The sequence below is a fragment of the Mustela putorius genome, unplaced genomic scaffold, assembly GCF_011764305.1.
Source record: "Mustela putorius furo isolate JIRA1106 unplaced genomic scaffold, ASM1176430v1.1 tig00003836_pilon_pilon_pilon, whole genome shotgun sequence".
NCBI classification, from domain to species: domain Eukaryota; kingdom Metazoa; phylum Chordata; class Mammalia; order Carnivora; family Mustelidae; genus Mustela; species Mustela putorius.
This window is the reverse complement of record NW_025421989.1, coordinates 13615193-13640951: the sequence shown is the minus strand read 5'-3', so window position 1 is coordinate 13640951 and position 25759 is coordinate 13615193. Positions and strand designations below refer to the sequence as shown.

The 25759-nt window shown below is 50.6% G+C and overlaps 1 protein-coding gene across 2 annotated transcripts in view; it reads left to right on the top strand.

Annotated features, from left to right (window-relative positions):
• RAI2 (retinoic acid induced 2) overlaps positions 1 to 11046 on the top strand; it is a 58804-nt gene extending 47758 nt beyond the window's left edge. For both annotated transcript variants that reach the window (XM_045089343.1, XM_004758925.3), the window contains exon 2: positions 9056 to 11046. In XM_045089343.1, coding sequence (XP_044945278.1) covers positions 9080 to 10669 — 1590 coding nt within the window. In that variant the 5' untranslated portion in view covers positions 9056 to 9079 and the 3' untranslated portion in view covers positions 10670 to 11046. The remainder of the gene's footprint in view (positions 1 to 9055) is intronic.
• Positions 11047 to 25759: the final 14713 nt, after the last annotated feature.

Below are 25759 nucleotides of genomic sequence, written 5' to 3'. Positions count from 1 at the left end.
AAAACAAACTAAACAAAACAAACAAACAAAAAAAAACAACGAATCTTTGTACCTTCTCCCTTCCCTTCAGCCTTCACTTCTTCCCTGGCCTGGTTTAAAGATGACCTGGAGGGGCACCTGGGTGGCTCAGTTGGTTAAGCGTCCGATTCTTTTTTTTATTATTATTATGTTAGTCACCATACAGTACATGATTAGTTTTTGATGTCATGTTCCATGAGTCATTGTTTGCCTATAACACCCAGTGCTCCATGCAATACGTGCCCTCCTTAATACCCATCACCAGGTTCACCCATCCCCCCCACCCGTTCCCTTCCAGAAACCTGTTTGTTTCCCGGAGTCCATAGTCTCTCATGGTTCGTCTCCCGCTCCAATTTCTCCTCCCTTCATTTTTTCCTTCCTTCTCCTAGTGTCCTCCATGCTATTCCTCATGTTCCACAAGTAAGTGAAACCATATGATAATTGACTTTCTCTGCTTGACTTATTTCACTCAGCATAACCTCTTCCAGTTCCATCCATGTTGATGCAAAAGTTGGGTATTCATCCTTTTGATGGCTGAGTAATACTCCATTGTGTATATGGACCACATCTTCTTTATCCATTCATCAGATGAAGGGCATCTTGGCTCTTTTCACAGTTTGGCTATTGTGGACATTGCTGCTATGAACATTGGGGTGCATGTGGCCCTTATTTTCACTACATCTGTATCTTTGGGAATAAATACCCAGTAGTACAATTGCTGGGTCATAGGGAAGCTCTATTTTTAATTTTTTGAGGAACCTCCACACTTTTTTCCAAAGTGGCTACACCAACTTGCATTCCCACCAACAGTGTAAGAGGGTTCCCCTCTCTCCACATCCTCTCCAACACTTGTTGTTTCCTGTCTTGTTAATTTTGGCCATTCTAACTGGTATAAGGTGGTATCTCAATGTGGTTTTGATTTAAATTTCCCTGATGGCTAATGATGGTGAATGTTTTTTCATGTGTCTGTTAGCCATTCATATGTCTTCTTTGGAGAAGTGTCAGTTCATGTCCTCTGCTCATTTTTTTACTTGCTTGTTGTTTGGGTGTTGAGTTTGAGAAGTTCTTTATCGATCTTGGATATCAGCCCTTTGTCTGTAGTGTCATTTGCAGATATCTCCCATTCTGTGGGTTGCCTCTTTGTTTTGTTGACTGTTTCATTTGCTGTGCAGAATAAGTGTTCCATTCTTAATTCTGGCTCAGGTCATGGTCTCAGGGTCATGAGTTCAGGGGAGTGAGTCTTCTCAGTGGTCCTGGGAGTGGCCCTAGAAAACCTACCCTTCATACACTTCCCATCTTTCCAATTCTCCTTCAAACTTCCCCATGTTTCATGGCCCTGTAGCAATTCCCAGAAGGCTAAATTTGACTCCTTCCCATCAGGCACCACTCACTCGAGGGAGGCCTGAGTTAACTTCCTTCCCACAATGAGAGCAGGGCAGTGCCCCATGTCATAATAGAGGAAACTGAGTCCCAGGGACATAAAATGAGTTTCCCACGGTCATGAAAATTTCGTGTGTGTGTGTGTTTTAAGATTTTATTTATTTGGCAGAGAGAAAGCACAAGCAGGGGGAGCTGCAGAGGGAGAGGGAGAAGCAGGCTCCCTGCTGAGCGGGGAGCCCGATTCGGGGCTTGATCCCATGACCTGGGCTGAAGGTAGATGCTTAATGACTGAGCCACCCAGGCACCCTTGAGTTTCTGTGTCTTGAATCTCATCTCTTCTGTTTCAGTCACTTGACTACTAGGTATCACGGTCTCGGGAGCTTACTTCATCTTTTTGAATCTAGCTCCTTCGAACTATATTTGACATTTTGATGGTTGAATCAGACCATCCCACAGACTTTAGTGTGCAGTGCTGGTTGCATTGGAGACGTAACTAGGAACCCCTTCGACTCAAGTGGACTTTGAAACCAAAGCAGTGGGCGAAGGGCTGTGCCTTTGGAGGAGCAGAGCTCTGTGAGTAGGTGCCCTCTACACCTCTGAACCTCAGCTTCCTGCATAACAAAATGGAGAGATGAACTGGGCCAGTGACCTCAAGACTTGTTCAGGCAAGGGGGACCCAGACATTTTGCAGGGCCTTGAGAACGCCATCATCTGTCCTGCTGAGTTGCAACATTTTCATTCTTGCACTCCTATCAGAAAAAACTGCACAATTTCCCAACACACACACACACACACACACAATTATATGTCTTCCTATATTGATTTACTACATATGCTATAAAATAGAAAAATGGGAATAAAAAGGGTGAGATGGCAAAATGAACATAAATGAGTTTTATGGTGACCTAACCTCGCTCCCAGGAAGACCTCAGAGTCCCCTGGTGTCAACGATGCTCAGGGCCTGGCTTGCCCACCTCCACCATGTTTTTCCCTGTGGGGAGAGCAAAACCATTTTTTATGCAGCAGCACATCAGAGCTGAGATTTACAGGCTGTGCTCTGCAGAGCTGCCCAGAGACACTACCCATCTAACTGAAGGGGAGACTCAGTCCTGAACCCTGAGGCCACCACTGTTTTCCATAAATGAAGTCTCATGTCGGGGAACTCATTTCCAAAGCTCACCTGGGTGGTCATATTTCTTTTGGACGGCTGTGTGAGTCTCTGGATATAAAAGGCAGTCAGCTCTAAGGTGGGCGACTATTTTGTGTATTCTCTGTTTTTTCACTAATTTGAGAGCACATTCACGTGGTAATTATGTTCACAGCACCAATAGATCGACTCTGTGCTGGTGTTTAAAGCTCAGAAAATTGAATCACTGGGGCAAGTAACTAACAATTATTACACCCTATGGGGAGAGCAAAACCATTTTTTACCCAGCTGGAATTACTTCTTAGATACTTAGTGCGTATCAGGTCCTGAATAGTGAAACCATATCCACGTTGTATTAAAGATGAAAATTATGCATTGCTCCTGTAATTCCTAGTAAGTGGCGGGTGATTTTTACATGGAATTAAGTCAGTCACTGGGGGTGTAGTTGAAGTACTGGATGGAAAGCAGAAAATAGACTCAGAATGGAGAATGCTTAGCGGGGCAGGATATTTAGCAGAGGTCTCTGTGAAGTCAGCCTTGCAAGAGGGAGAGACGTGCTACCTTTTCCCAGGGGGCAGGGGAACTTGGGGGACACTGTGAGAGCTGGGAAGAAGTTGAGTGAGCTTGGGTTGATGGCTTTAGTTTTTTTTCTGTGAAGCACTAAGAAGATTGGCCGACAGCTGCCTCGTCTTTTGGCCTCTGGATTAAGAGTTCCCAACCTGACTGCACGTTAGAATCACCTAGGGAATTTTTCAAAACCCCAATGCCCCAGTTGTGCCCCGGACTAATTAAATCAGAGTCTGGGGGAGGAGGGGAGGGACCCAGACATCAGTAGTTTTTAAAAGCTCCCAAGCGATTCTAATGCGCAGCCGAGTTTGCAAAGCAGCACTAAGCCTGAACTTGTCAGACTTTAACATGAGGTCCTCAAACCTCCCCAGGGGTAGCCTGTCAAGGTGCAGATTCTGATTCCAGAGGTCCGAGGTGGGGCCCAAGAGCCTGCATTTTTTAGCCAGCTCCCAGGAGATGCTGCTGCAGCTGCATCAAGGACCCCACGTTGAGCAGGGAAGACGTAGACAATCCAGGTTTGACCTGAAATAATTGATAGCTGCCTACAGGCTCCATAAAAATCAAAGCTGTCAATATTTTGTAGTGGGAAAACACACATCTTAAGAGAATTATCAGTATATATTCTTTAAATGAATGTTTTAGAGGAAGAAACTGATCTTGATAGAAAAATCTAGATGAGGCTCATTTCAATGGAAGAGGAGAGCAGGTCACATCTGCCTGTTCTTGGGGCTAAAGGGGTCATACTGAGAAGTAGGGCCAGCAAGCCCAGGGTCACTAAGGTCACTTCCCCTGAGGCTGGACTTGCCTTCCAGTCACCTCACACAGTGGTCCCTGGCTTGAGTTGCTTTGCTATGTTGAATAACCTCTGCTCCTCATGCCCAGGTACCCAGCTATAAAGTGTTTGCTGAGGGGCACTGAGCTCTGCAGACCAGAGCCTTGTGATCATCTCGGCAGTTATCTGTGCTGAAAATGTTCTAAATTCTCAAAATAAAACTAAGCCCCTCCCTAGAAGATGATTGGGGCCTCTGAGAGGGACAGCCTTTTCCAAATTCCCTGCTCAGAAACCAGACTGTACCCGAACTGGTCTTGAGGACTCTCTCTTGGGTCTGTGTGGAGTTCACAACCACATTTTGAAGTTTTTCACTTTGAGATGCAGGCTCTTCAGGGGGCCCCATGGCATCATTTGGGATGTGGCAGAGAGCATTGAGGTGAGGGGATTTGGCTCTCTGGGACTGTGTGTGTGTGTGTGTGTGTGTGTGTGTGTGTGTGAGATAGAGAGAGAGAGAGAGAGAGAAACTGATTTAGTGATAAATGCCCATGATGAGGAAATTAGATGGACTTTAGGACCTAGAGACTAGTCTAAATAATCTGAGTGTTCAAGTGTTTTTGCTTTTTAAAATAAGCTGTAAACAGGGGCACCTGGGTGGCTCAGTGGGTTAAGCCTCTGCCTTCAGCTCAGGTCATGATCCCAGGGTCCTGGGATCGAGCCCCGCATCGGGCCCTCTGCTCAGCGGGGAGCCTGCTTCCTCCTCTCTCTCTCTGCCTGCCTCTCTGCCTACTTGTGATCTCTGTCAAATAAATAAAAAAATCTTAAAAAAAATAAATTAAGTCAAAAACAAATCCTCATTATATAAATGTCTGTCTGTAAAGAGGCCCACAGAGTGACATGAGAGCAACAGTCTGGAAGCAGGAGGCCTGAGAGGCAGGCATGGCTTGCAGCGGCACCTGGTAGGTGCCAGATGTGGGCTAAGCCCCTAACTGACTGCCTGGGAGTTAGGCCCCAGGTCAGCTTCCTCCCGAATGTACCTCCTTAGAAGGAGAGAAGCACATAGCGGGCTTTACTTCACTTTTCTTTTCCTGGGAGTGCCAGAGAAACACAGGAACCTGGGGTGGTTTCCTCCTCATGCCACTGGCTAGTGAAAGGGCCTGGCTGTTGTGTTACCCTCTATGGTCCCGCTGGGGTCTGACCCTCCACTTTTCTCACAGCAAGAGCATGGTGACTTTTGTAATAACTAGTCTTGGGGAAGTTTGGGTCAGACTTTCTGGGTCACAGTTTCCTCATCTGTGAAAAGAGTCAGGAAGAAGATGGAGACAGGAACTTGACCACCCTGGTGAGCCTTGACATGCCGTGGTCATGTATATGGCGAGCCGGCAACCAGAGGTTGGGCAAGAGAAGTGAGACTCGGAAGTCCTGCTCATTCGTGTGCCCCTACTATTCACCAGACAGAGAAAGATGAGGCAGTCCTTTGCTCCTGAAGAAACGAGTGACTAGGCAATCCCAGTATGGGCTGGGGGAGGGGGCACTCAGGACCAGACAAGGGCAAGTTGGGGTGCTGTAGGACCTTAGTGATGTGGGGGAGAAATCACCCCAAAGTCTGATGAATGAGCAGAAATTGGCTGGGCAAGGGCCAAAGCCCAACAGGGCTCAGGCTGAGACACAGATCCTAGGGAGAACCTGTTTCTGGTATACATAGATCTTGATGATAGCTAGATGAAGGGTCCAGATGATAATTCTGTGACCCCCCCCCCACAGCTCTCTGAGCCTAACTACTGCCCCAGAAAGCCTCTCCTCACCTCCTCATTTGCCCTGGGCCCTGAGACTTTTCCCCAGAGTCTCCACCTAGGGAGCATGTGGCCTGTACTGGGGTAGACTTCAACCCTCCAGCTCCAGCAGCTGACCCACGGCCAAGAGACTGAGAGTGACCCACACATCCAAGCTGCCCACTTCCCATCCAGCAACACTGCATTTACAGACCTCCCCCAACCCCCGGGTCATGATGGGCATAGGCAAGACTGAGTCAGATGGATGACCTCATTGAAACCCATTTGCAAAAGATGTTTGGAAAAAAACCTGAACAAAGTGTTCGCTGTCACCTCTGAAGAACTCCCGCCTGTCCACTTGAGGGCTGGTTGGTGGCTTCTGTGATTCCTTTCAATTTGAAGAGGTTCCTAGTACACCTGCCTCCCCCTGCTCATCAGCAGGGGAGGACATCTTCTCTCTTGCCAGCTTGTTTCTCACTCATCCTGAGGCCTAGGGGACAGAGACCTGCCCTTTGAACCCCGCTCTCACCAGCTGGGTGGTCTTCGCAGAGCATTGCTAGGGCCTCCCGCCCCGGCTCTGGTAGCAGCGCCCCTCTCTGTGCTGGCACTGGGGGCTCCCAGCGGGGGGGGGGATGAACAACAGGGGAGGGAGAGCCGAGAAAAAGAGAAGAAACTTCCTGGAAGACAGGAGGGTGCACGGGGAAGGCAGGGTTAGTTGTTCCTTTGCCAGTGTAGCCAAAGGCAAGCCTCATCTCAGAAGCCCAGTGCCGCTAGAGGGAAGGGACTGGGGGTGCTCACGAGGCCCACTATGGCTGAATAGTCAAGCGGGTCCAAAGCTATGGTGTAGGAGGACGTGAAAGCGGGATTGGGCCCGTGCCTCCTTGCCCTGCTCCCACAGACTTGAGTCCGCAGCTAATCTAAGGGCCTCCCTGTAACTCATGGGTGCTGAGCTGCCCCCCCACATGCCTGCTGTCTCAGGAAGGTTGAAGCATAGGGGATGCCAACCTTCTTGCCCTCCAGTAATAGGGCTTTGGGCTGTCTTCCCCAAAGATAGGGACTCTGATGACCCTTCAGCTCCTTGCCTGGTGAGAGGGACAGAGGAGGGCCCTGGTGGACAAAAGAGAGTAAGCAAAGAGTACAGAGGTTTTCTGGGAAGGACCTGGCCACCACTTTGAGGAAATCTTACACTCCAGTGCTCTCTTTTACACGGCTGGGCAGGCGCAGGCGCTCAGTGTTGAAGGGACGGCTGTCGAGGACTCTTCCTGCCAGGAAACCCCACTCATGAAGGAGCGTGGCCCTCACAGCTCCCACGGGGAGAAGCAGCCTGGGATTAACCCTGAACTCTAATCCCAGCCTCAGCGTCCCTTATCCTATCATCTCATATTCCTAGGGCATCCATTTTCTCATCAGTAAAGTGGGCATAATCCTAGGACCCCTCTCAAAGGGTTGTTCTGAGGGTTACGTGAAGTAATGCACCGAAAGTGCTCGGCATTCTTGGCAGAGGCCTGGCTCATCACCGCAGCAGATGCCCAGACAGCCACAGTAAGAGAAGACGCCCGTGGCCAGCCACCACAGTGGCTTCTGATGGCCGTCAAGGCAACTCCAATTCATTAATCGAATGAGTGCGCGAAGGCACGCATGCCTTCAGGAAGGAGGGAACCGACGGTGTCTTGGGGGTACGATGTTTGGTGGGCTAAATAAGGGAGGATTCCCCTCAGGAAAAACCAGGCCCTTTAGCTAGGGCAAGCCATCTCAGCTTCCCTGGGGTGGGCTGCCTCCCTACTCTGCCCTAAAGGAATTATTGGCCTACACGCTGGGTCATCTCCTGGTTTTCGGAGGACACCCCGGTTCTAGGAAGTCGGGCTCTGGAGCCCCCCCTCAGAGGCCCCACAGTGTAACCCTCTATGACCCCTCGCCCTCCCGACCTCCTGCTTCAGAGAAACTGCTTGTTCTATGCATTTGATGCATTTTGATTATCTGGAAATATCACACCTTTGTTTGTTGGTTAGAGCTGCCTTCCCGTAAGCGGGACCTCATGTGTTTATTCCCACTCCCATGGCCTGCTGGGCTGCCTCTCCTCCTTGTTGGGGACAATGTGTTGGTGATTTGGGGGTGAGGAGAGGACGTGAGGTGACTCCGGGACTAAAGTCTAGACAGCTCCAACAGGTGAGGCCAAGAATCAGAGTTCCCCAATGCCTGCCTGGCGAGCCTGAGGATTATTGAATTATTATCAAGCCCAACCAGACTCCAGGGCTGTGCAGATCCCTGAGTTAGACATGGTGCCTGCCTTCTCCATGGCAACGAGGCTAAATATGGACGCGTTTCCATGGAGAGCCATCTCGCGGTGGCAGCCCTGCTTCCTCCAGGAAGCACCCGCACTGAGTTCCTTCGGCCTCTCAGGAAGTGGCCAGAGGTGCGGGTGAGATGAGGAAAGAGTAGCTCACCTTCAAGGGTGTTTGTTTCCAACAAGTCTTCTATGTCTCCAGCCCTACAATCAGTAACATCCCCTCATGACAGTGGAAGTTAGGAGAGGTCACAGGTCGCACAGATGAGCTGATTAAGGAAAGCAACCCTAGGCCCAGTGAGCATTCATGCAATTTTCCCATGTCGGCCCAGCTCCGTGGAGAGGATTTTCCTGTGATGTAGAGGAAAAGGGATGGCGTTTTTCAGGAAGAGTCCGCGAGGCAACTGTGGGGACCCTTTGGAGATGTGCCGCGGCTCTTCTCACCAAGCCAACTGGGGGGAGAATTATTGCTACAAAGAGTTCTTACACTGTTTTCCATACCTGGGATGGCCCTTTTCCGTTTCCTTCGAATGTTCTAATGATGGGCGTTAAGGAGGGCTTGTGATGTAAAGAGCACGGGGTATTCTGTAAGACCGATGAATCGCAGACCTGTACTTCTGAAACCAAGAACCCGTTATATGTTAATTAAAACAAAACAAAAAAGAACGTTCTAATGTGACAGGATTTTATTTTGTTCTCGAAGTAAAGTCAGTCTTTGCCTCCCGTTTGAATCCAAACAGGTCAAATGTCCACATCCCCTAACTGCCCAGTATAGCAGTGTGGAATGGAACTTGGTGTTTGGCGAAAGCTAACCCTATAAGCTGAGTATTAGGCTTAAAAACACTCTGTTTAACCTCTCTTGGCTGTTTAGTCCTTACGTCATCTGTGTTTATAGCTTAATCGTCTGTTAAATTGGGCCTCTGCGTGCACAGCTGACCACGCGGGGGTCTTTGTCTGTAGCGGTTAATATCTATAACACGTGTGTGTACATATAGAGATGGGTGTGCTCCTCGGTTCACTGAGATGCGGAAACTTTTCAGAGATGCGGACAGGGAGCACTTCAGGCCGTTCTAAATAGTCTCCGACAGAAGACTCACATGGTGCATTCTGTGTTGCAGGCCCGGTGGCATCAGAGCCGAGTGATGGACGATCTGCGGTCCCAGAACCTCTCCGTGGACATGACTGAGTCCACTCCCGCCTTGGCCAGTAACAGACTGGAGAATGGCATGACCCAGCTCATCACCACCGAGGCCTGGAACATCAACTCCACTGACCTGGTAAAGAAGGCCCTGGTGACCGTGCCGGCCCCGTCCATCCTGAACCCCCCGGCCGACTCCCAGAGCGGCATGGCTCTGAAGGTGGCAGCCACCGTGCTGCAGCCCCTGTGCCTCGGGGAGAGCCCAGTGGTGATGCCCATTCACATGCAGGTGGAGGGAAGCTCCGCGCCCGAGCTCCAGCCTAATGGCAACGCCGCCTATGTCATGACCACGCAGGGCCCCGTGCAGCTGCCCGTGGTGCTGGAGCAGCACGTCTTCCAGCACCTCAACTCCCCTCTGGTCCTGCCGCAGGAGGCCCCGTGCTCCTCCAGTGCCATCCACAACAACCTGTTCCAGGGAGCCGAGGACCCTGAGGCGCAGCCCCAGCTCCTGGACCTGCGCATCCCCAACCAGCCGCAGGAACCCACCTTGCCATTCGAAGCCGTGCTCCAGAATCTGTTCCCTTCTCAGGGCGCGCTCGGCCCCCCACCCTGCCAGCCTCCTCCTGGATATGCCCCAATGCCCCCCCAGGCCTTCAACCCCCCGCTGTCCCCGCTGGTCCCTCCAGCCACCCTCTTGGTGCCCTACCCAGTGATCGTCCCCTTGCCCGTGCCGGTGCCCATCCCCATCCCCATCCCGGTGCCTCACAGTCCCGAATCCAAGCTCAGCTCCGCTTGCCCCAAGCCACCGCCTTCCTTTGGCGCGCACCCCTTCAAAGGCGCCCAGCCCCCTCTGGAGAAAGAGGAGCGGAAGCCCTTCGATATCCTGCAGCCGAGCGAGTACTTCCAGCTCAGCCGCCGCACGGTCATCAAGATGGGGAGCGACAACGAGGCCCTGGACCTCTCCATGAAGTCGGTGCCCTGGCTTAAGGCCGGCGAAGTCAGTCCCCCCGTCTGCCAGGAAGACGCGGCCCTAGACCTGTCGCTGGCAGCCCACCGGAAAGCCGAGCCTCCCGCTGAGACACTGTATGACAGCAGCGGGTCCGTGGGCAGCCCGGGTCACGCCGCGATGGAGAAACTTCCCGGTGGCATGGAAGTGTCCTTTGCCCCCGCCACGGCCCCGGGGGCCTCGGCTCTGATGGATAGCCACGTGGGCGGCAGCCACCCCACCCAGCTGCCCAGCCAGCCCAGCCAAGCCGGCAGCGAGGTCAAGGCTGAAAATCACATCGAGATGGTGAGCGAGTCCCAGGCAGCCAAGGTGATTGTCTCGGTGGAAGACGCGGTTCCTGCCATCTTCTGCGGCAAGATCAAAGGCCTCTCGGGCGTGTCCACCAAGAACTTCTCCTTCAAAAGAGAAGACTCGGTGCTTCAGGGCTATGACATCAACAGCCAAGGGGAAGAGCCCATGGGAAGCACCGAGCCCCTCCGGAAACCCGTCAAAAACCGGAGCATAAAGTTAAAGAAAGTGAACTCCCAGGAAATGCACATGCTCCCCATCAAAAAACAACGGCTGGCCACCTTTTTTCCAAGAAAGTAAATAATGGCTTTTTAAAATTTTTATGATTATAATATGGGGAAAGGTGCATTGGTTTTATAAAAAGGCCTTTAAAGCAAATTATCTTTGTTAATTATTTTGGGGAGTAGTTGGGAAGCGGGAAAGCAAATTGACTCTAGAGGCCCTGTAAGCTAGTATCGTTTTCTTTTTTAATTTTTGACTTTTCACAAATGAGTAAATAAGAGCAACCTATTTTTCAAGCAGATTGCACATTTTTTGCAGCTTTAATGGAATATTGGGTGAATCAGAGGGGTTAAAAAAAAAAAAAAGCTATTTTCATTGCCACAAAGTGCTTTGATGATGTAATACCTGATAAAGGGTAGGATGACTATTTCACAATAAATGTTTGTTTGCACTAATTGGTTGCAGCATTCTATCATTTTTTAAAAATTTGCATTCCTTAACTGGTGTGGTTTGGCTCATGAAGCACGTTGCTCATAAAGTGACAAGTTCTCTGTGCTTTGAGACCTGAGCTCTTCGGGCATGTCGGGCAGAGAAGAATTATATTGGCCTGTGCCCCCATAAATGGGCACTATGTATGACCCAGAGCAAGTCACTTCCCCCTCAGAACCTTGGTTTCTTCGTTTGTAAAAATGTGGCACAGAGAAGGGGTGGGGATGTGAGTTTCGAGCACCCGGGGTCCCTTCAAGTTCACGTGGGCCCTGCGTGTGGAGAATTCTGTGTCTGAGCCTTCTGTAGACTAAAACAGACAAATGTGTCTGAAAGGAAAATTTGCCGGCTTCCTCCCCACCCCCTCCCAGAATTTAGCTGGAAAGGATCTTCTTTTCAAAGGCAGTACAAGCATTGTTCTGAATGACTGAAAGTCTTGCAAGTCGAACGTATTACTGAAGACCACTCAGAACGAGAGGTAAGTCCTTTGCTGGTGGATCAGGAGATGGCCCAGAAATGTTCCTGGCCTGGGGCAGAGACACTCACGAGTGGGGTCGGGAAGGGAAGAGAGAGTGGCCCCTTGTTAGTGTAGCCCAGTGGTTTTCAACTGGGGGTGATGGTGCCTCCCCGAGGAACATCCGGCAATGCCCGGAGACACTTTTGGTTGTCACAGCTGGCGGGGGTGGGATGCTACCAGCATCTGGTGGGTAGAGACCTGGGACGTGGCTAAATAGCCCACAGGCATGGGGAAACCCCCCCCGCCCCCTCCCCTGACCACAGCAGGTGATCCGGCCCAAATGTCAGTGGTGACGAGGCCAGACACCCCTGTCTGAGCTATTTCTCGTGGCGCGGAAGCGAGGCGCTGGAAGAAGGGACCAGCACGCTGCTCTTCTGTGACAGCACAGAGCATCCCACTCAAATCAGGAACCATGAGTGTACGCTGGAAATAGACCTGCTAGGTGCCACATCACACTTGGGTCTGAAGCCGTGCTGGCGAGAGACGGCTTACGGCGCGCCTGCTTTTAAACTTAGAGCTCTTTCTTGCACGTCTTTGCAATTAGCATGTATCCAGCTGTTACTGCGAACACGAACAGGAGGAAAAGCAGTTGCGAGACTGTTCTTTTATTACCAGGCTCGCCGTGGATAGCGTTACCGTTTCAGCGGGTCCTGGGCTCTACCCCTAGAATGGATTTTGTTTTTCCTGCTCTTTTCCCGTGCTGTTAAACTTGACTTTTCCAGGCGCACCGTGGTGGTGAGGGCCAAATAGATGCTGCTCGCCGGGCTTGACTGGTCCTGTTCGTGGCCCTGGCTATGGCCCTGGCTACACCCCGTCCCTTCGGCCTCCACACAGGGTGCTCCTTTTCCCTACTTGTACTGCCGTGCTGGTTTCTGGCCATGTTTCCTGAGCCTGTGTGTTCTGGTCTCGGAAACGACAATCCAAATGTGCCCAGGGACTTGCTGATGTCTGCTCCCCGTGTTCGCGGCTTGCGCTGCCCCTGTCTTCCCAGCGTGCTGGCAGGAGCTGCTACTTCCCTGGCTCCGACAGAACAGAATTCTCAGTCTGGCCTATAGAAGGAGCAGGTGCCTGAAGCCGAGTGATATACAGGGCATGACTGGGGGGCCTTTGGGGAGAGGCGCCATGGCATGGAAAGGCCTGCTTCCTGAGGTCTGTGAGGCCTACATAGAGTGTTGTCTAGTGACCAGGCTCAGGGTAGTGCTAGGGGGACAGTGACACCCTCTGCCTGCCCCCATTTCCAGCCTGTGATGGAAACTGGAATCCACTTGGCTGCCCGCAGGCCAGGGGATGAGAACAAAGGGCTTGTTGCTGTGACCAGTGTGAGCCTAGGGTTCCCTGGTGGTTCAGTTCCCTGCTGCCTTCCCACTCAGATGTTTACAGCCTTTCACACAACCTGATGTAGGAGTTATCAGCCTGGAACCACAGGTCCTAGCCTGAGGCATGTGACCCCCACCAGGGTCATGGAGGGGGCCACTGGCCACGTCAGGTCCCTTCATTTTTCTGCTCGATTCAGAGAGCTGCAGTCACTTACTCGCCCACCCCTCACAGCTGTTTCCAGCTCACCTGCTTTCAGGTTTCAGCAGGATTTGTATCAGACTCTTTCTCGTGACTTAATTTCCCATTTCTTCTCAAAAAAAAAAAAAAAAAAAAAAAAAAAAAAAAAAAGGTTTGGGCCAACCAGCCAAAAGAATAGCTTCTCAGAGTCTTTTAGGAAATAAGGTTAGTCCCCAGGAATGTTGATATTTGCTCAGACTTGTCAAGATGGCTTCAGCTGGCTTCAGTTCAGAAATGATAAAAAATTGGAACAAATCACAAAGATCCATATTTGGGGGTAGTTATCCTCCTGGCAAAACAAAAACTGGATGGAAAATGAGAGACTTAAAGATGATACAGTGACTAGCCTAGCCAAGGAGGTCCTTCCCAGTGAGTAGACAAGTCTAAAGAGAGGTCAAAGATTTGTTTAGATTCAGATGCAAAAGTCTCATAGTTTAAGCATGAAAACCGTTTGTCTGCGAGGGTGAAAACTCCAAACAAAAGGAGGGAGGAGGGGGTTAGAGGGAAGGAAGGTAAGAAGGAATGGAGGGAGGGAATGGTAGCCAGTTACCGAGAGGGTATGTCAATACAGTGATTATCTTCATAAATGCCATAATTAATAGAGCAGGAAAGGATTTAGATTCCATTTTATAAGTGAGGAAATTGAGGCTCAGAAGAGTTTTCTGTTTTCAGTTTTTAAGCATCAACCACTTAAAAAATATGTACTTTGCAATGATTCTTAAATATTGGGTTTGAAGCCCAATGAACCCACAGGAATTTGGATCCTTTTGGGGGCAAAAGCCAGTGTGAATTAGTGACGAGTCTGAATTACAGAATTTTTTTCAATTATTTTTGAAACCATTCCAATTAACTGGAATGGCCAGAGCACTCGGTACAATTATAAAGGGGTGATTTCAAGCTGAAGGGTGGCAATGCCAGGCCTTTAAAACCCACACTCAAAAGCTGCTAAGCTGAAAACTTTAACAGCAGGGAAAAAAGCGTTAGAGGTCATTCTGGCTGACTTTACTCCTCATTAAATAAAAAAGGCAATTTTCCAGAACAGCTCACTACCACCAGGTCAAATAACTGACCTCCCACATCAGCGAAACAAAATAGGGTGTATTTGAGGTCCTGAGGGTGCCATTTTAATAAATTGGTATTTATTTTAATTAACGTATTGGTTGATTTTATAGTAAGTAGCATATATGAGCGCTGGAAAGAACTAGTTCCAAACCATTGCAAATAATCCATCTGCAGCTGTTATGAGACCAGGGGATTTCTAAGCAAAGTGAGATTGTAGTAATGCCCTGCTGAAACTGCACGAACGAGGAACAAGTTCAAGTTAAAGGAGATGAACTCGTGAGGTTTACTGTATTAACCCAACTTGTAGGTTATCTTCTGTCCGGCTAGGTTCTGGACACTCAAAAGTACTCACTCTGCTTGATAAAGATGGCAGGTCACCTGGAAATGGTCCTCCTGCTAAATAAATTTTTTTAAGTCTAAGGTTTGGTAACCCAGTCAATTAGTAAGAATGTGACGAACCCTTTACACCAGCAGTCCCCATGCTCTCAGTCCCCAACGGTACTGGGAATTCAATTTTATATATAATCGTTTCAAATAAGGAACTTGGGGAGTTTCTGTAAATGCAGAAGTTTTCATTAGGTCACATTTCAAGCCATATTAAGAAACACTACAATGACCAGACTTAATTCTTCGAAAACAGGAAACGAACCCTATTTCTTGACCTCAAGGTTTCTCCACTTTGGCTGGATTCTCTGGATTCTCTGTTGTAGGGTGCTGTCCTGGGCGCTGTGCAATGTTTAGCAGCACCTCTGGTCTTTCCCATGAGATGCCAGCAGCATCCCTCCCGCCTGCCCCCCATTACCCCCGCTGGGACGATAAAAATGTCCACAGGCTTTGCCAAGAGCCCCCTGGGAAGCAAAGTCACCCCTGGTTGAGAACCACTGCTTTATTCCCAGGGTTTGTCTTCCTGTACCTGTTCCCCAGCAAGAGCTCAAAAACTCTGAAGAATGAATTAAATCAAGAGACAGGAAGAGAGAGCTGTAGCTGTGGTCTCTGGTACCCCACTCATACCTTCTGGCTTATCACCACGTGCTTGATCTGACCGGGAAACTATCATTTGGAAACTTCATTCATCCGTCCAAAGGGCCATCACTCATCTAGCATGTAACAGGGCCCTCTAGAAACTTCTCCCGAGAAAACCAGGTTCAGCAAACCTAGTCCACCTCACAGAAAGGGCAGGCACTCAGCCAGTTCTGAAGGGATGCCTCATATTTTACCAGCACCACGAAGCTGGAAGGACCCGTTACTCAAACCCTGTGCCCCCATGATGGCATTCATCAGCCTTAAACCCTGCGCCCCCATGATGGCATTCATCAGCCTTAAACCCTGCCCCCCCATGATGGCATTCATCAGCCTTAAACCCTGCCCCCCCCATGATGGCATTCATCAGTCTTATTTGCTAGGGCAGCATAACCCAGGAGTTTACAAACATTGCCAGGAAGTTGGGTATGGTTTTTCTTCCTTGTGTTTTACCTCAGTCCTTCTTGATGTGCTTGAGCCTAGGTTTTTAGTTGGTCCTTAATGGAAGCAAAAGGCCAAATCTCCTCCTAGCAGTTTCCTATTTAAATACCAGATCTTTCCGCAGCCTCCTTCCCTTGGACTCAAGAGTCCCATCTCCTCTCGTGCAAAGTTGGTTGTTAACAAGTGATGTTTGTTTGAATGCGGCTTCATGATCTCAAGTACCAGACCGATGCAAACCAGCTAACAAGGCCTTACCTGGCAGAAGTGCTTGGGCAAATCTTGTTAATACTGGGATAGCATTATTGGTAAGAGCTATCAGCGATTTGCTAGTGAATGGGTACTTCTGAGGTCCTTGAGGGTGGATGAGAACAGTGTGTTTTCTTTGTGTGGCTGGGGAATGAGCCTAGGCAGGCAGTGGGAGAGCCACGAAATGGAGGGCTCATTCTTTAAGCTCTGAGACCTTTTTACTGCCACTGTTTTCAATGGGAATCTTTTCAAAATGCATCAAGCACTCGGCAGGGGAAACCCCTCCTTGACTCTGTCATTGTTCTGGCCATTGGTGACTGGCCTGAGCTGGAATGACATGATGCCTTACAGGGTGCCCAGGGTCAAGGGCTGGCTTTGGCTGTCCTGTCCCCAGTACCCACTGCACACTGGTGACTTTCTTCTTCATTTTCTTGAAAATCTCTTCCAGTCATGTCCATTCTTTTCTTCCATGACAGAAGGTCATGCCTGCACGGCCATCACTGGCCAGCAGGCTCTTGCCCAGAACCTGGCCCACAGCATGACGTGGTCCCCTCTCCCCTGGCAAGGGCCTTCGGTCCATGGCCCACAGTGCAGAGGAGCTCAGAAAGCTTCAACAGTTGCTTATCGACATGAAACACAGCGTGCTGTCTTTACTTCCTCATTTATCACCTCTTGGCTGTGCTGGGCCCTGCCCTGGACTCGGCCACTGATGGGCCCTACTGCTTTGGGCCGATTCCAGACCCCAGTCTCGCGTGACCCGTGCAAGCATCAGATGAACCTGACACTGTAGCTTAGAACCTTCACTTGGGGCCCGCCCGTCCTATTTAGTTACTCTTCAGACCCCATGTTGCCACCATGAAGGTTAAAATTCAGCAGAATCCCTTTGAACCATTGCAAATTTCCAGAGTAATGAAATTTTAATCGACGTTTTACTGAAGTAAGTTCCTTCCTCCCTCCCTCCCCGTCTTTCTTTCTTTCTTTTTTTTCTTTTTTGTAACATCTAGAAGTTCTGCTACTGTTTCATGTTCCAAGTGACAGTAATTCCCTGGGGAGCCATGACACCTCTCAACCCCATGTGGCCGACCGCGCGGGGTGCTTCTACCCTCCCCCCCAGCTTTCCTGGCCTGCCTCTCGCCATGATCTTCCATCTCCTGACTGTGGCATCCTTTGCCCTCCCTGGACAACGATGCTGATGTTCCATGGCTCACCCACATGGCCTAAAACTTCACTCAGCATCCCCCTTCCCCACCCGGGCCCCAGATCCAACTGTGTCGCACCGTCTCTACAGCTGCCTCCTTCCGCATCGCCCAAGCAAGCAATGTGAGGCTGTGGTCCATGGCTCCGCCCCCTCCTTCCCCTCCCACATCCCATCTTGTTCACTTCGCCTCCTTGATACTCCCCAAATCCACCATTCCTTTCCTCCACACTTACTGTTCGCCACCCAGGCTACATCATCCTTTGCCTAGACGGTTAAAACGGGCTCAGCGCTGGCTGGGGACCGTCCCTCCCTTTGTAGCCACCCCCTCCGACCCCCTTTCTAGTCTTCCACCAGAACAGTTTTGGTAAAAGTCGAGCCTTACCATCTTCTGCTGCTGCACAAAAGCTCCCGGTGTTGGCTATATCCTTAGACCCTGAAGAGGCATCCTGTCTCTGGCCTTCTGAGATCAGAGTGTGGACCACCTCTGTGACGGGAGCTGCCCCCTTCGCCCCCATATGCAAGCTCCAGGAATAGAGAAGGTTAACAGTTCCCAGCATAAGCTTCTGTGGGTCTACTCTTCAGGCCCTGACACCCCCTCCCCACCTTCTTACTCTGGCTAATGCTTCAAGATTTAGCTTAAAATAACATTGCCTCCAGAAAGGTTTCCGGGATGAGCCCAGCATAAGCCGCGAGTTCTGCGTCCGGCCCTCCCATGGCAGCGTGCACACCTATGTCATTTTGTCAACCTCCTTCGTTTGCAAGTATGACTCTGTCCATCCTACCATACCATAAACTGCTCTAGGGCCAAGGTTAAGGTCATTGTATCTCTCACATCCAGCATACTCTATGGCATTTAGGGAGCCCTCCGGGTGGCTAGGGACTCTGGGTAGAGAAGTTAGGAGAGCCAAATTTAGAGCTGCAGAGTCTGGATTCAGGCAAGTCACTCCCATCTCTCTGCTAACCCTCACCTGGAAAATGGGAGTAATAAGACATCCGTGAATACATGACGTGATGCATTTGGAGCACCAAGGATGGAGCGCTCAATAAATTAGTTTGTGTTATACTTTGTTTATGGCTAGTGATAGAGACCAAGGCCACCAGGGCTCACCGAAATTCCCGATTTTATAAAGCATTTCATGGTAGCTGGCATATTTGGGGGTTCTGCTTTGTTCCACAAAGGGAGGTTTCAAGCCAAGACCCGTGAGGGCCTCCTGCAGACTACTGACTAATAGTTGAAGCGGCTTACGTGTCCTCTCATGCTCCATCATAGCCTGAGACAGGACCGATCGCGTGGCCATCAACAGGAAGAGGGACTAGTTCGGAAAGGAGACCAAGAGTCCCAGGTGGGGAGGAAAAAACCTCAAAGGCAAGATTGGCCATGGAGCCAGAGCGGCGCACGTTCTTGAACTTCACTCTCCCTGAGTTTTCTCATCTGGGGAACCATGACTCAGCTGCCTTGCTGTGGGGGTTGATGACCTAAGGCATAAGCCCGGGGGGCCTGCCGGGACAAAGCACGCACGGGCCACCATTCCCTTCCTCTCCTGTGGCAGATAGGCTCCCCCCTGTCCAGAGGCCACTGCTCAGCCCCATGGCCCATTGAAGGCCATGGCCCAGGAGAGGCTCTAGAGTGGCCCTGGAGGCTGTGCAGCCCCAGAAGCCTGCTGTCTGGTGGACAGGGCCATGGGGTCTTCCTCTGAGGTAGACATGTAGAGCCATTCTCCCATTTATCAAACGCTTCTCATGTCTTAGAGCAGCTAAACCTTTATTTGAATTAGATATATAAATTCATGAGGTTCCTGGGTGACTCAGTCAGTTAAGCATCTGCCTTTGGCCCAGGTCATGATCCCAGGGTCCCGGGATCAAGCCCTGCATGGGGCTCCCTGCTCAACGGGGAGCCTGCTTCTCCCTCTTCCTTGGCCTGCCGCTCCCCCTGGCTGTGCTCTCTCTTTCTTGCAAATAAGTAAATAAAATCTTGCAAATAAAATATGTGTATGTATATATATATATACATATTTTTTTCGCTGTTCGAGAGATAAAGCAATTTCTTTTTCCAGTAAGAGAGCTTTCTTGGGTGCCCTTTAAACAAGCTCTAAAGTGTGGGCAGCTTCCCAGGAACACAGCTACTAGACAAATTGAGGGCAACTGTATTTCAAAGAACTACAGAAAAGGGTTGGTGAGGTTAGTGCTGAAAAGGAATCCCTCACTCCTCCTGTGTAAGAGCTGCTGACCCCTCCACCACGGAAACAGGAGCCTTTGCAGTTAATGGGTTTTCAAAAACTCAGAACAGCCAGTGCTTCTCCGCAGTCCTGCTGGAGAGAAAGCACCACATCCCCATGATCCCACTCTGTCTGCGCCCGGAGGACAGTGCCGCCTGCTGGCAGCCACTGCCACAACCACACGGCGCTCATGCCCACCGTGGTCCTGACACCTGCACCTGGCTAGTGACATTCTTCTGGAAGCAGCTACTCTGTGAGCATCCTAGGACATCCGGGGGAAGGATTCACATGGAAAATCCCCAGGACCCCAAGTTCTCAGGAAGGCGCCACCTCCCCCTTTAGTAACGGATGGAAAACGTCATTTTGGCAAAGCGGGGGAGGGAGGCTGAACTGCAAGCTGGGGAGGACCACACGGGCTGGGAGCACATGGAGCCCAAGTGACAACCCCACCTTCGAGGGGAGGAGAGAAATCCAGCGGGTGTGGGGCGGTGGGGCTCTCAGAAGGCAACAGGGAAGGGCAGAAGGTGAGGTCTCCAAGAGAGCACAGGCCCCAACCTCGAGCCACTGCACTCGAGGGAAGGGGACAAGAAAGCCACCCATGTCACAGCTGTCACAGGTCGCTCCTCTGAGTGCCCCTTCATCACGCTGCCCGCACGCGGATCCACCAGGGGAGCTGTGCAAACGGCTGGGGCCCAGGCCCGGGCCCTGGACGTTCCCCCGGCACTGGTCAGGGGAACTGGGGTGCTGAGCTCCGTGGGGCTGGGGCGTCTCACGGGCATCAGGCCAAGGGGCGCTGCTCTGTACGCTTTGTGGAACCAGTCCCAGGATTGTGACACTCGATTCTCGCGTCTCTCAGGCAGGCTCACATCCCAGGCCTGGTTTCTAGGCAACAGGAGAGGGCAGGCCATGGCCACGGCAAGGAAGAGGGTGTGAAGTGACCGTAAACGTGACCTATGGGACCATGACCCACTCTACCCATGAGACAGAAGGGGTGCGACACTCACAGAGCAGCACGGCCCCGCGTGCTACGCAGGACATTCTGCCGGTTTCATTCAGCTCCGTGAAAAGTGCCGCCACGGGCTGGACTCACGAGGCGCGACGGATGACGGGTCGCCACTCCAAGGGGGGGTGCACAGGGACAGGTCTGTGTGTGCGAGTGAGAGAGAGTGGGGGGAGGTACAGAATGTGTGAGAGACACAGGGAGACACGCAGAGATGGGGGGGGAGTGGGGCTTTGGTGGCGGCAGAGACTAGGAAAGAGACTCACCAGAGGTCCGTAAATACAATGGGACACGTCCCCATTGCTGTGGGAGTCTGACCACGACCAGTCTGCCTTCCACCCCGAGTCTGGCCTCAGAGCCCTGGGAGGCTCCCACCAGGGAGCACTGGGGACAGCAGGCTGGCCCCGCTCTGGGGAACACCATGGCACAACCTCCCCACACCACCCTGCTCCGGGCTGACACCTTGTCCTAACCAGAGGCCACACGGTGGCCACTGCTGCAGAAGTCAGAAGCTCTCCTCCCTTGCCTTTACTCCGGTGCTGACGCCAGCCCCACATTGTCGCCTGGCTGTGGTCCCAGACCTCGAGCAGCCTGAACGTGATTCCGTCTCCCATTCTAAAGACAGAGGTGGTTGTGCCTGACCGTTCGTGGCTATCACGAGCCCAACGACGCGGGCCATCCTCAGAGGGACACCTCCTCCTCTGAAAACGGCCCCAAAAAAGGTTACCGTGAAATTGTTGGAGTGGCCGTCCCAAAGCATACCAGAATGGGATTCCGTCAAGGACGCTGTGCACGCTGGAGGATGGATTCTGTTCACTGAGAGCTCGCCCCGGACCCCCAACCGCTGCCAGAACGATCTGTCCAGAATGCCCACAATGCTGGTCTGCTGTGTGACACCCACCCCTGTTCAGAACTCCTTAACTGCTTCCCTTGGACCTTAAGACGCCATCCGGAGGTGACCCAAGGGCCTTCCTGTCCAGGCCTCGTTCAGCTCTCCAAGTTCGTAATGACTCCCCAGTGTCCAGCCCACGCTGTGGTCTCTCTCAACACTCGTGGCTTACTAGATGCCTCGGGATCACACAGCCTGGCAATGACCTGGGCGGAATAAGGGACTCTGTCCTCCTTCACGTGTGGCCCCAAGTGCCCCTGTGGCCGGCTGAGCAGGGATTGTGGTCAACACGGAGGACGTGAACGGGAACCAAAAGGTGGACAGAGAGAATGAATGCTCACAGGCAGAGCCAAGATTCTTCTTGGAAATGTGGGGTCAGCTTTACCTCCCAGAGGAGTAGAGGGCTGGCCGCTCGAGATCCCAAGCTCTGAGACCAAAGGGCTAACAAACTACGCTGACAACACAGAGGTCACATTAGGCCCGCGTCATACACATTTTATCTGGCCTGGGTTTTCGTATACTTAGGTGACCGTCTTACAGTTGGGAGATTTCCCATGAAAACCTGTATTTCTACTTGCTTTGGAAAAACTGGAAGGTCTGGGGCGTAAGACTCAACAGTTTGCATGTCCACAACTGCCAGGACGACTACTCTCCTTGGGGGCAACAGGCGGGCTCCAGCCAGACTCAGTCCCCCGCTCCCCGCCCCCCTCACCTGTGCACACGTCGGCACTGCACCCCTAGCTTCTCAGTGAGGCCGCCAACCTGGCCCAGCTCCAACGCCATCTGCCATCACCCTCACCTGGAAACACAGGAGGCACAGCCTCGTGGAAGAAACGATGCTACATGTTGTCCAAGCCTTCCGTTTCCCTCTTCTTTTTTTTTAATGACTCAAAATATTTATTGATAGAAAGATTATGATGTAAGTTTTTGAATATTAAAGAAAACCCTAGAAATAATTTGGGCAGGAATGATCCCTCTTCTTGAGAAAACCACTCTCTCCCTTGAGTGGGGACACATGCTCGTCTTACCAGTGAGCCCTGAGAACTACCATGGGTCACCTCTGGGCTGAGGCGATGAAAAGATCCTTGCAGGGGCACCTGGGTGGCTCAGTGGGTTAAAGCCTCTGCTTTCGGCTCAGGTCATGATCCCAGGGTCCTGGGATCAAGCCCCGAATCGGGCTCTCTGCTCAGCGGGGAGCCTGCTTTCTCTCTCTCTCTCTCTGCCTGCCTCTCTGCCTACTTGTGATTTCTCTCTCTCTGTCAAATAAATAAATTAAAATCTTAAAAAAAAAAAAAGATCCTGCAGGCCACATGTTCTAGGAGCAGCGGAAAGACGCGGCAGCAAGGGAGCATCAGACCTCACCTGGGAGAAGGGGAGGAAAAGCAAAGGCACAGAGCTGTCGGGGTCTGTTTGTTACTGCAGCAGAGCCTGGGGTACTCGGACCAATCTGAGCACAGTGACCAAAACCACATCTGCCTCAGGCAGTTTGCTTAGTATGACGTAATAACACAGCTGAAGATTCTCAGCACTGTTGTCATCAGTATGTCCAGTTAGCAGGCAGTCCAGACATCTGGCAGCGTCCACAGTGGAACGCAGGGCTGACTGCCAACCCTCCCGGCTCTGACCAGTGTCTCTCCACAGTCCGCTGACACTTTCAGGAAAGGGGTGCACTGGAGCACTTTCCTGACCAGAATCGTGTCTTGTGTACCAGCACTTTTCCTAATGGCACTATTGCTTTTGCTTTTGCCAGCTTTCATGCTAACTTCTGAAATATATTAGTGCATAAATTAATACAGAAAGGTGCAGCGACTCCTGGGTGGCTCATTCGGTTGTGCGTCTGACTTCTCAGGTTGTGATTCCAGGGTCCTGGATCGAGCCCCTTGTCAGGCTCTCTGTTTAGCGAGGAGTCTGCTTCTCCCTCTGCCCCAACCCCTGCTCCTGCTCTCTTTCTCTCTCTCACTCTCTCAAAGAAATAAATCTTCTTAAAAGACGCTGCAAATTAGAAGCAAGGAATTCTCACTCGGTGACTATTTCCAAATGGCGACAGTCATATGCTGATTATTCGTTCTAAATACATCTCCCATATAGAAATGACATGCAGACTCCTTGTTTTTCAAGACCCTGCACACCGTCCTCTTCGGAAGGAAGTCTCTGCATGGCCCACACTAGGGCGTGGGCAGCGGGGCTCCACCCCCTGGAGTGAGAATCTGCATGACTTGGGCTTCTTCTGCACAGGTGTGTCTATTGTCCCCCATCTCTTCATTCTTTCCGTCACTCGCTCACAGCAGTTTGCTCTCATGGGGGGTTATTTTACGCTTTGGGATCTGACCCAATACTACTTTACTTACTGTTCAAATTGTTCCAGGCTGAAGCACTGGGAGCCCTTCTGGTCGGCTCCCTTGTCCCTGTGAATTGCCCCATCCTTGCGCTTTTTAGAGCACATCCTTCTGATACGACAAGATGCTCCAGACTCATCTAGAATTTTCCCTGCCCTGGTCCTAGAATGAGACATTTCTCCAAGAAGCCCTGGTTCCTGTCATTAGAGAATAGTGTCAGAGGCACTGTCGAGCGTGACAGCAGTATGGTTCCTTTAAAAAAAAAAAAAAGTTTCTTTATCCTTTATGCATATTGACCTATTTAGGTTAAATGATCATTCGTATCTGCTTCAAGACAACATGGAAATGGGGGGTGTGGGTGCGTGTATGGACGCAACAAGATTGGCCGTGAGTTCGTAATGACTGAAGCTGGGTGATAGGTCCGAGCTTCCTTTCACAAGTCTGTTTTTGCAGGAACAAATGTACTATCACAGAGCTTTTTAAAAACATAGTCACCTGTGACCAACAGAATAACCAGCCCCTAAAAAGGAAGTAAGTCACTGAAGGTGACCAACCCTAGAGGCCCTCATTGACAGCCCTGTCGGGACCCCTCTCACTCTTGAGACCTTTTTCTGTGTCTTCACTGAATAAACTTCAATTGCTTTACTCAAAAAATAAATAAATAAACTAATTAATTAATTAATCTTACAAAAGAAAGGAACATTTGGCAAAGCCAGTGGAAACAGGTGTTTTATGGGAAATATGGACAGCAAGAACAACTTTGACCTTCTCTCTATTTTTTAAATTATTTTTTAAGACTTATTTATTTATTTATTTGAGAGAGAGCCAGAACAAGTCAGAGGAGCAGGAGGCAGAGGGAGAGGAAGAAGCAGGCCCCCCGCTGTGCAGAGAGCCTGGTACGCGACTCGATCCCATGACCCTGAGATCATGACCTGAGCCAAAGGTAGATGCTTAACCGACTGAACCCCCCAGGTTCCCATACATTTTTATTTTTAAATTCCAATTGCAAAGCATGAAAAATGTAGCCTCTAAATTGTGGAGAAAAGTATTATCCTGACTCAAGAGAAAAACGGCATCAAGCCAGCATTTGGTTTGGAGATACAAGATATAAATTGTAGGGTATAGGACAGAAGCTCAGTGTTTACAGGCCATAGTTAGATCTTCAAATCCTAGTTACACACGCACACACACACTTCCGCTTACACATGCGCACCCAAAACACTTTTTTTGTTGTTGTTAAAAAAAAAAAAACAACACCATTTTTTTTTAACGCACTTGGTTTTTGTCTTAGACAAATCTTTCCGTATGTGCACACAAGGTCAGGACTTCAGTTCTCCTGCAAGCACTGTCTGCCTTTGCCACAAGAATCCCTGGGATTATTCGTCCTTCATCACTATTCAAACACCTGTGAGATGTGTTATGGTCGGTGGAGGGGGAACTGCGTGGATTAGTCAGGTACAAACATCCATAAAAATGAGGGTTTTGTTAAACTGGCAGATGTACTGGAAATGGATATGTTTTTCAGAAGAAAGTCTGCTTTTGTTTATTCAACCAACGTTTATGTATCTCTTACGCAGGCGATACTGAGCTAACCCCAGAGAACCCCAAATAAAGTGTCAGCCGTGGAAGTGCTCCTGGGGCAGAAATTTAACTGACATGACCTCTGGCAGCCAGCTCAGGGAATGACAGACCGGGGGACCCAGACGACCAGAGGGCTGTGGGAGGCGGGATGTGCGGGAGCTGGTGACCTCAAGGCTGGCGGATAGTGGCTGCCACCCCGTCAGGGGCCTGGCCGCGAGGGCAGGTGACATGCTGTCATGGATGTAGGACTGCAGAGGGCTAGATTGGCAAAAAGGAGAAGGGAAAAGATTTAGGTGTGACGAGTAGGAGATGGGCCTAGGGGCTAGCAGGTGCAGGCACCCTTACCCGTGGCGGATACTTTCCGAGACACCTAACGGGCGCCTGAAACTGTAGAGAAGACCCCACACTACATGCACCATGATTTTCCTGTACATACATGTCCCTGATACCGTTTCGTGCATGGATGAGGCACAGTAAGAGATGAACAATGATAACTAACGAGAAAATAGAACAATGACAGCAGAGTAGTGTAGTGACAGTTCTGTGAACGTGGTCTCGCTCTCGAATATCTTAGTGAACTGTACTGACCTTCTCCTTCCTGTGATGACGTGAGCTGGCCACG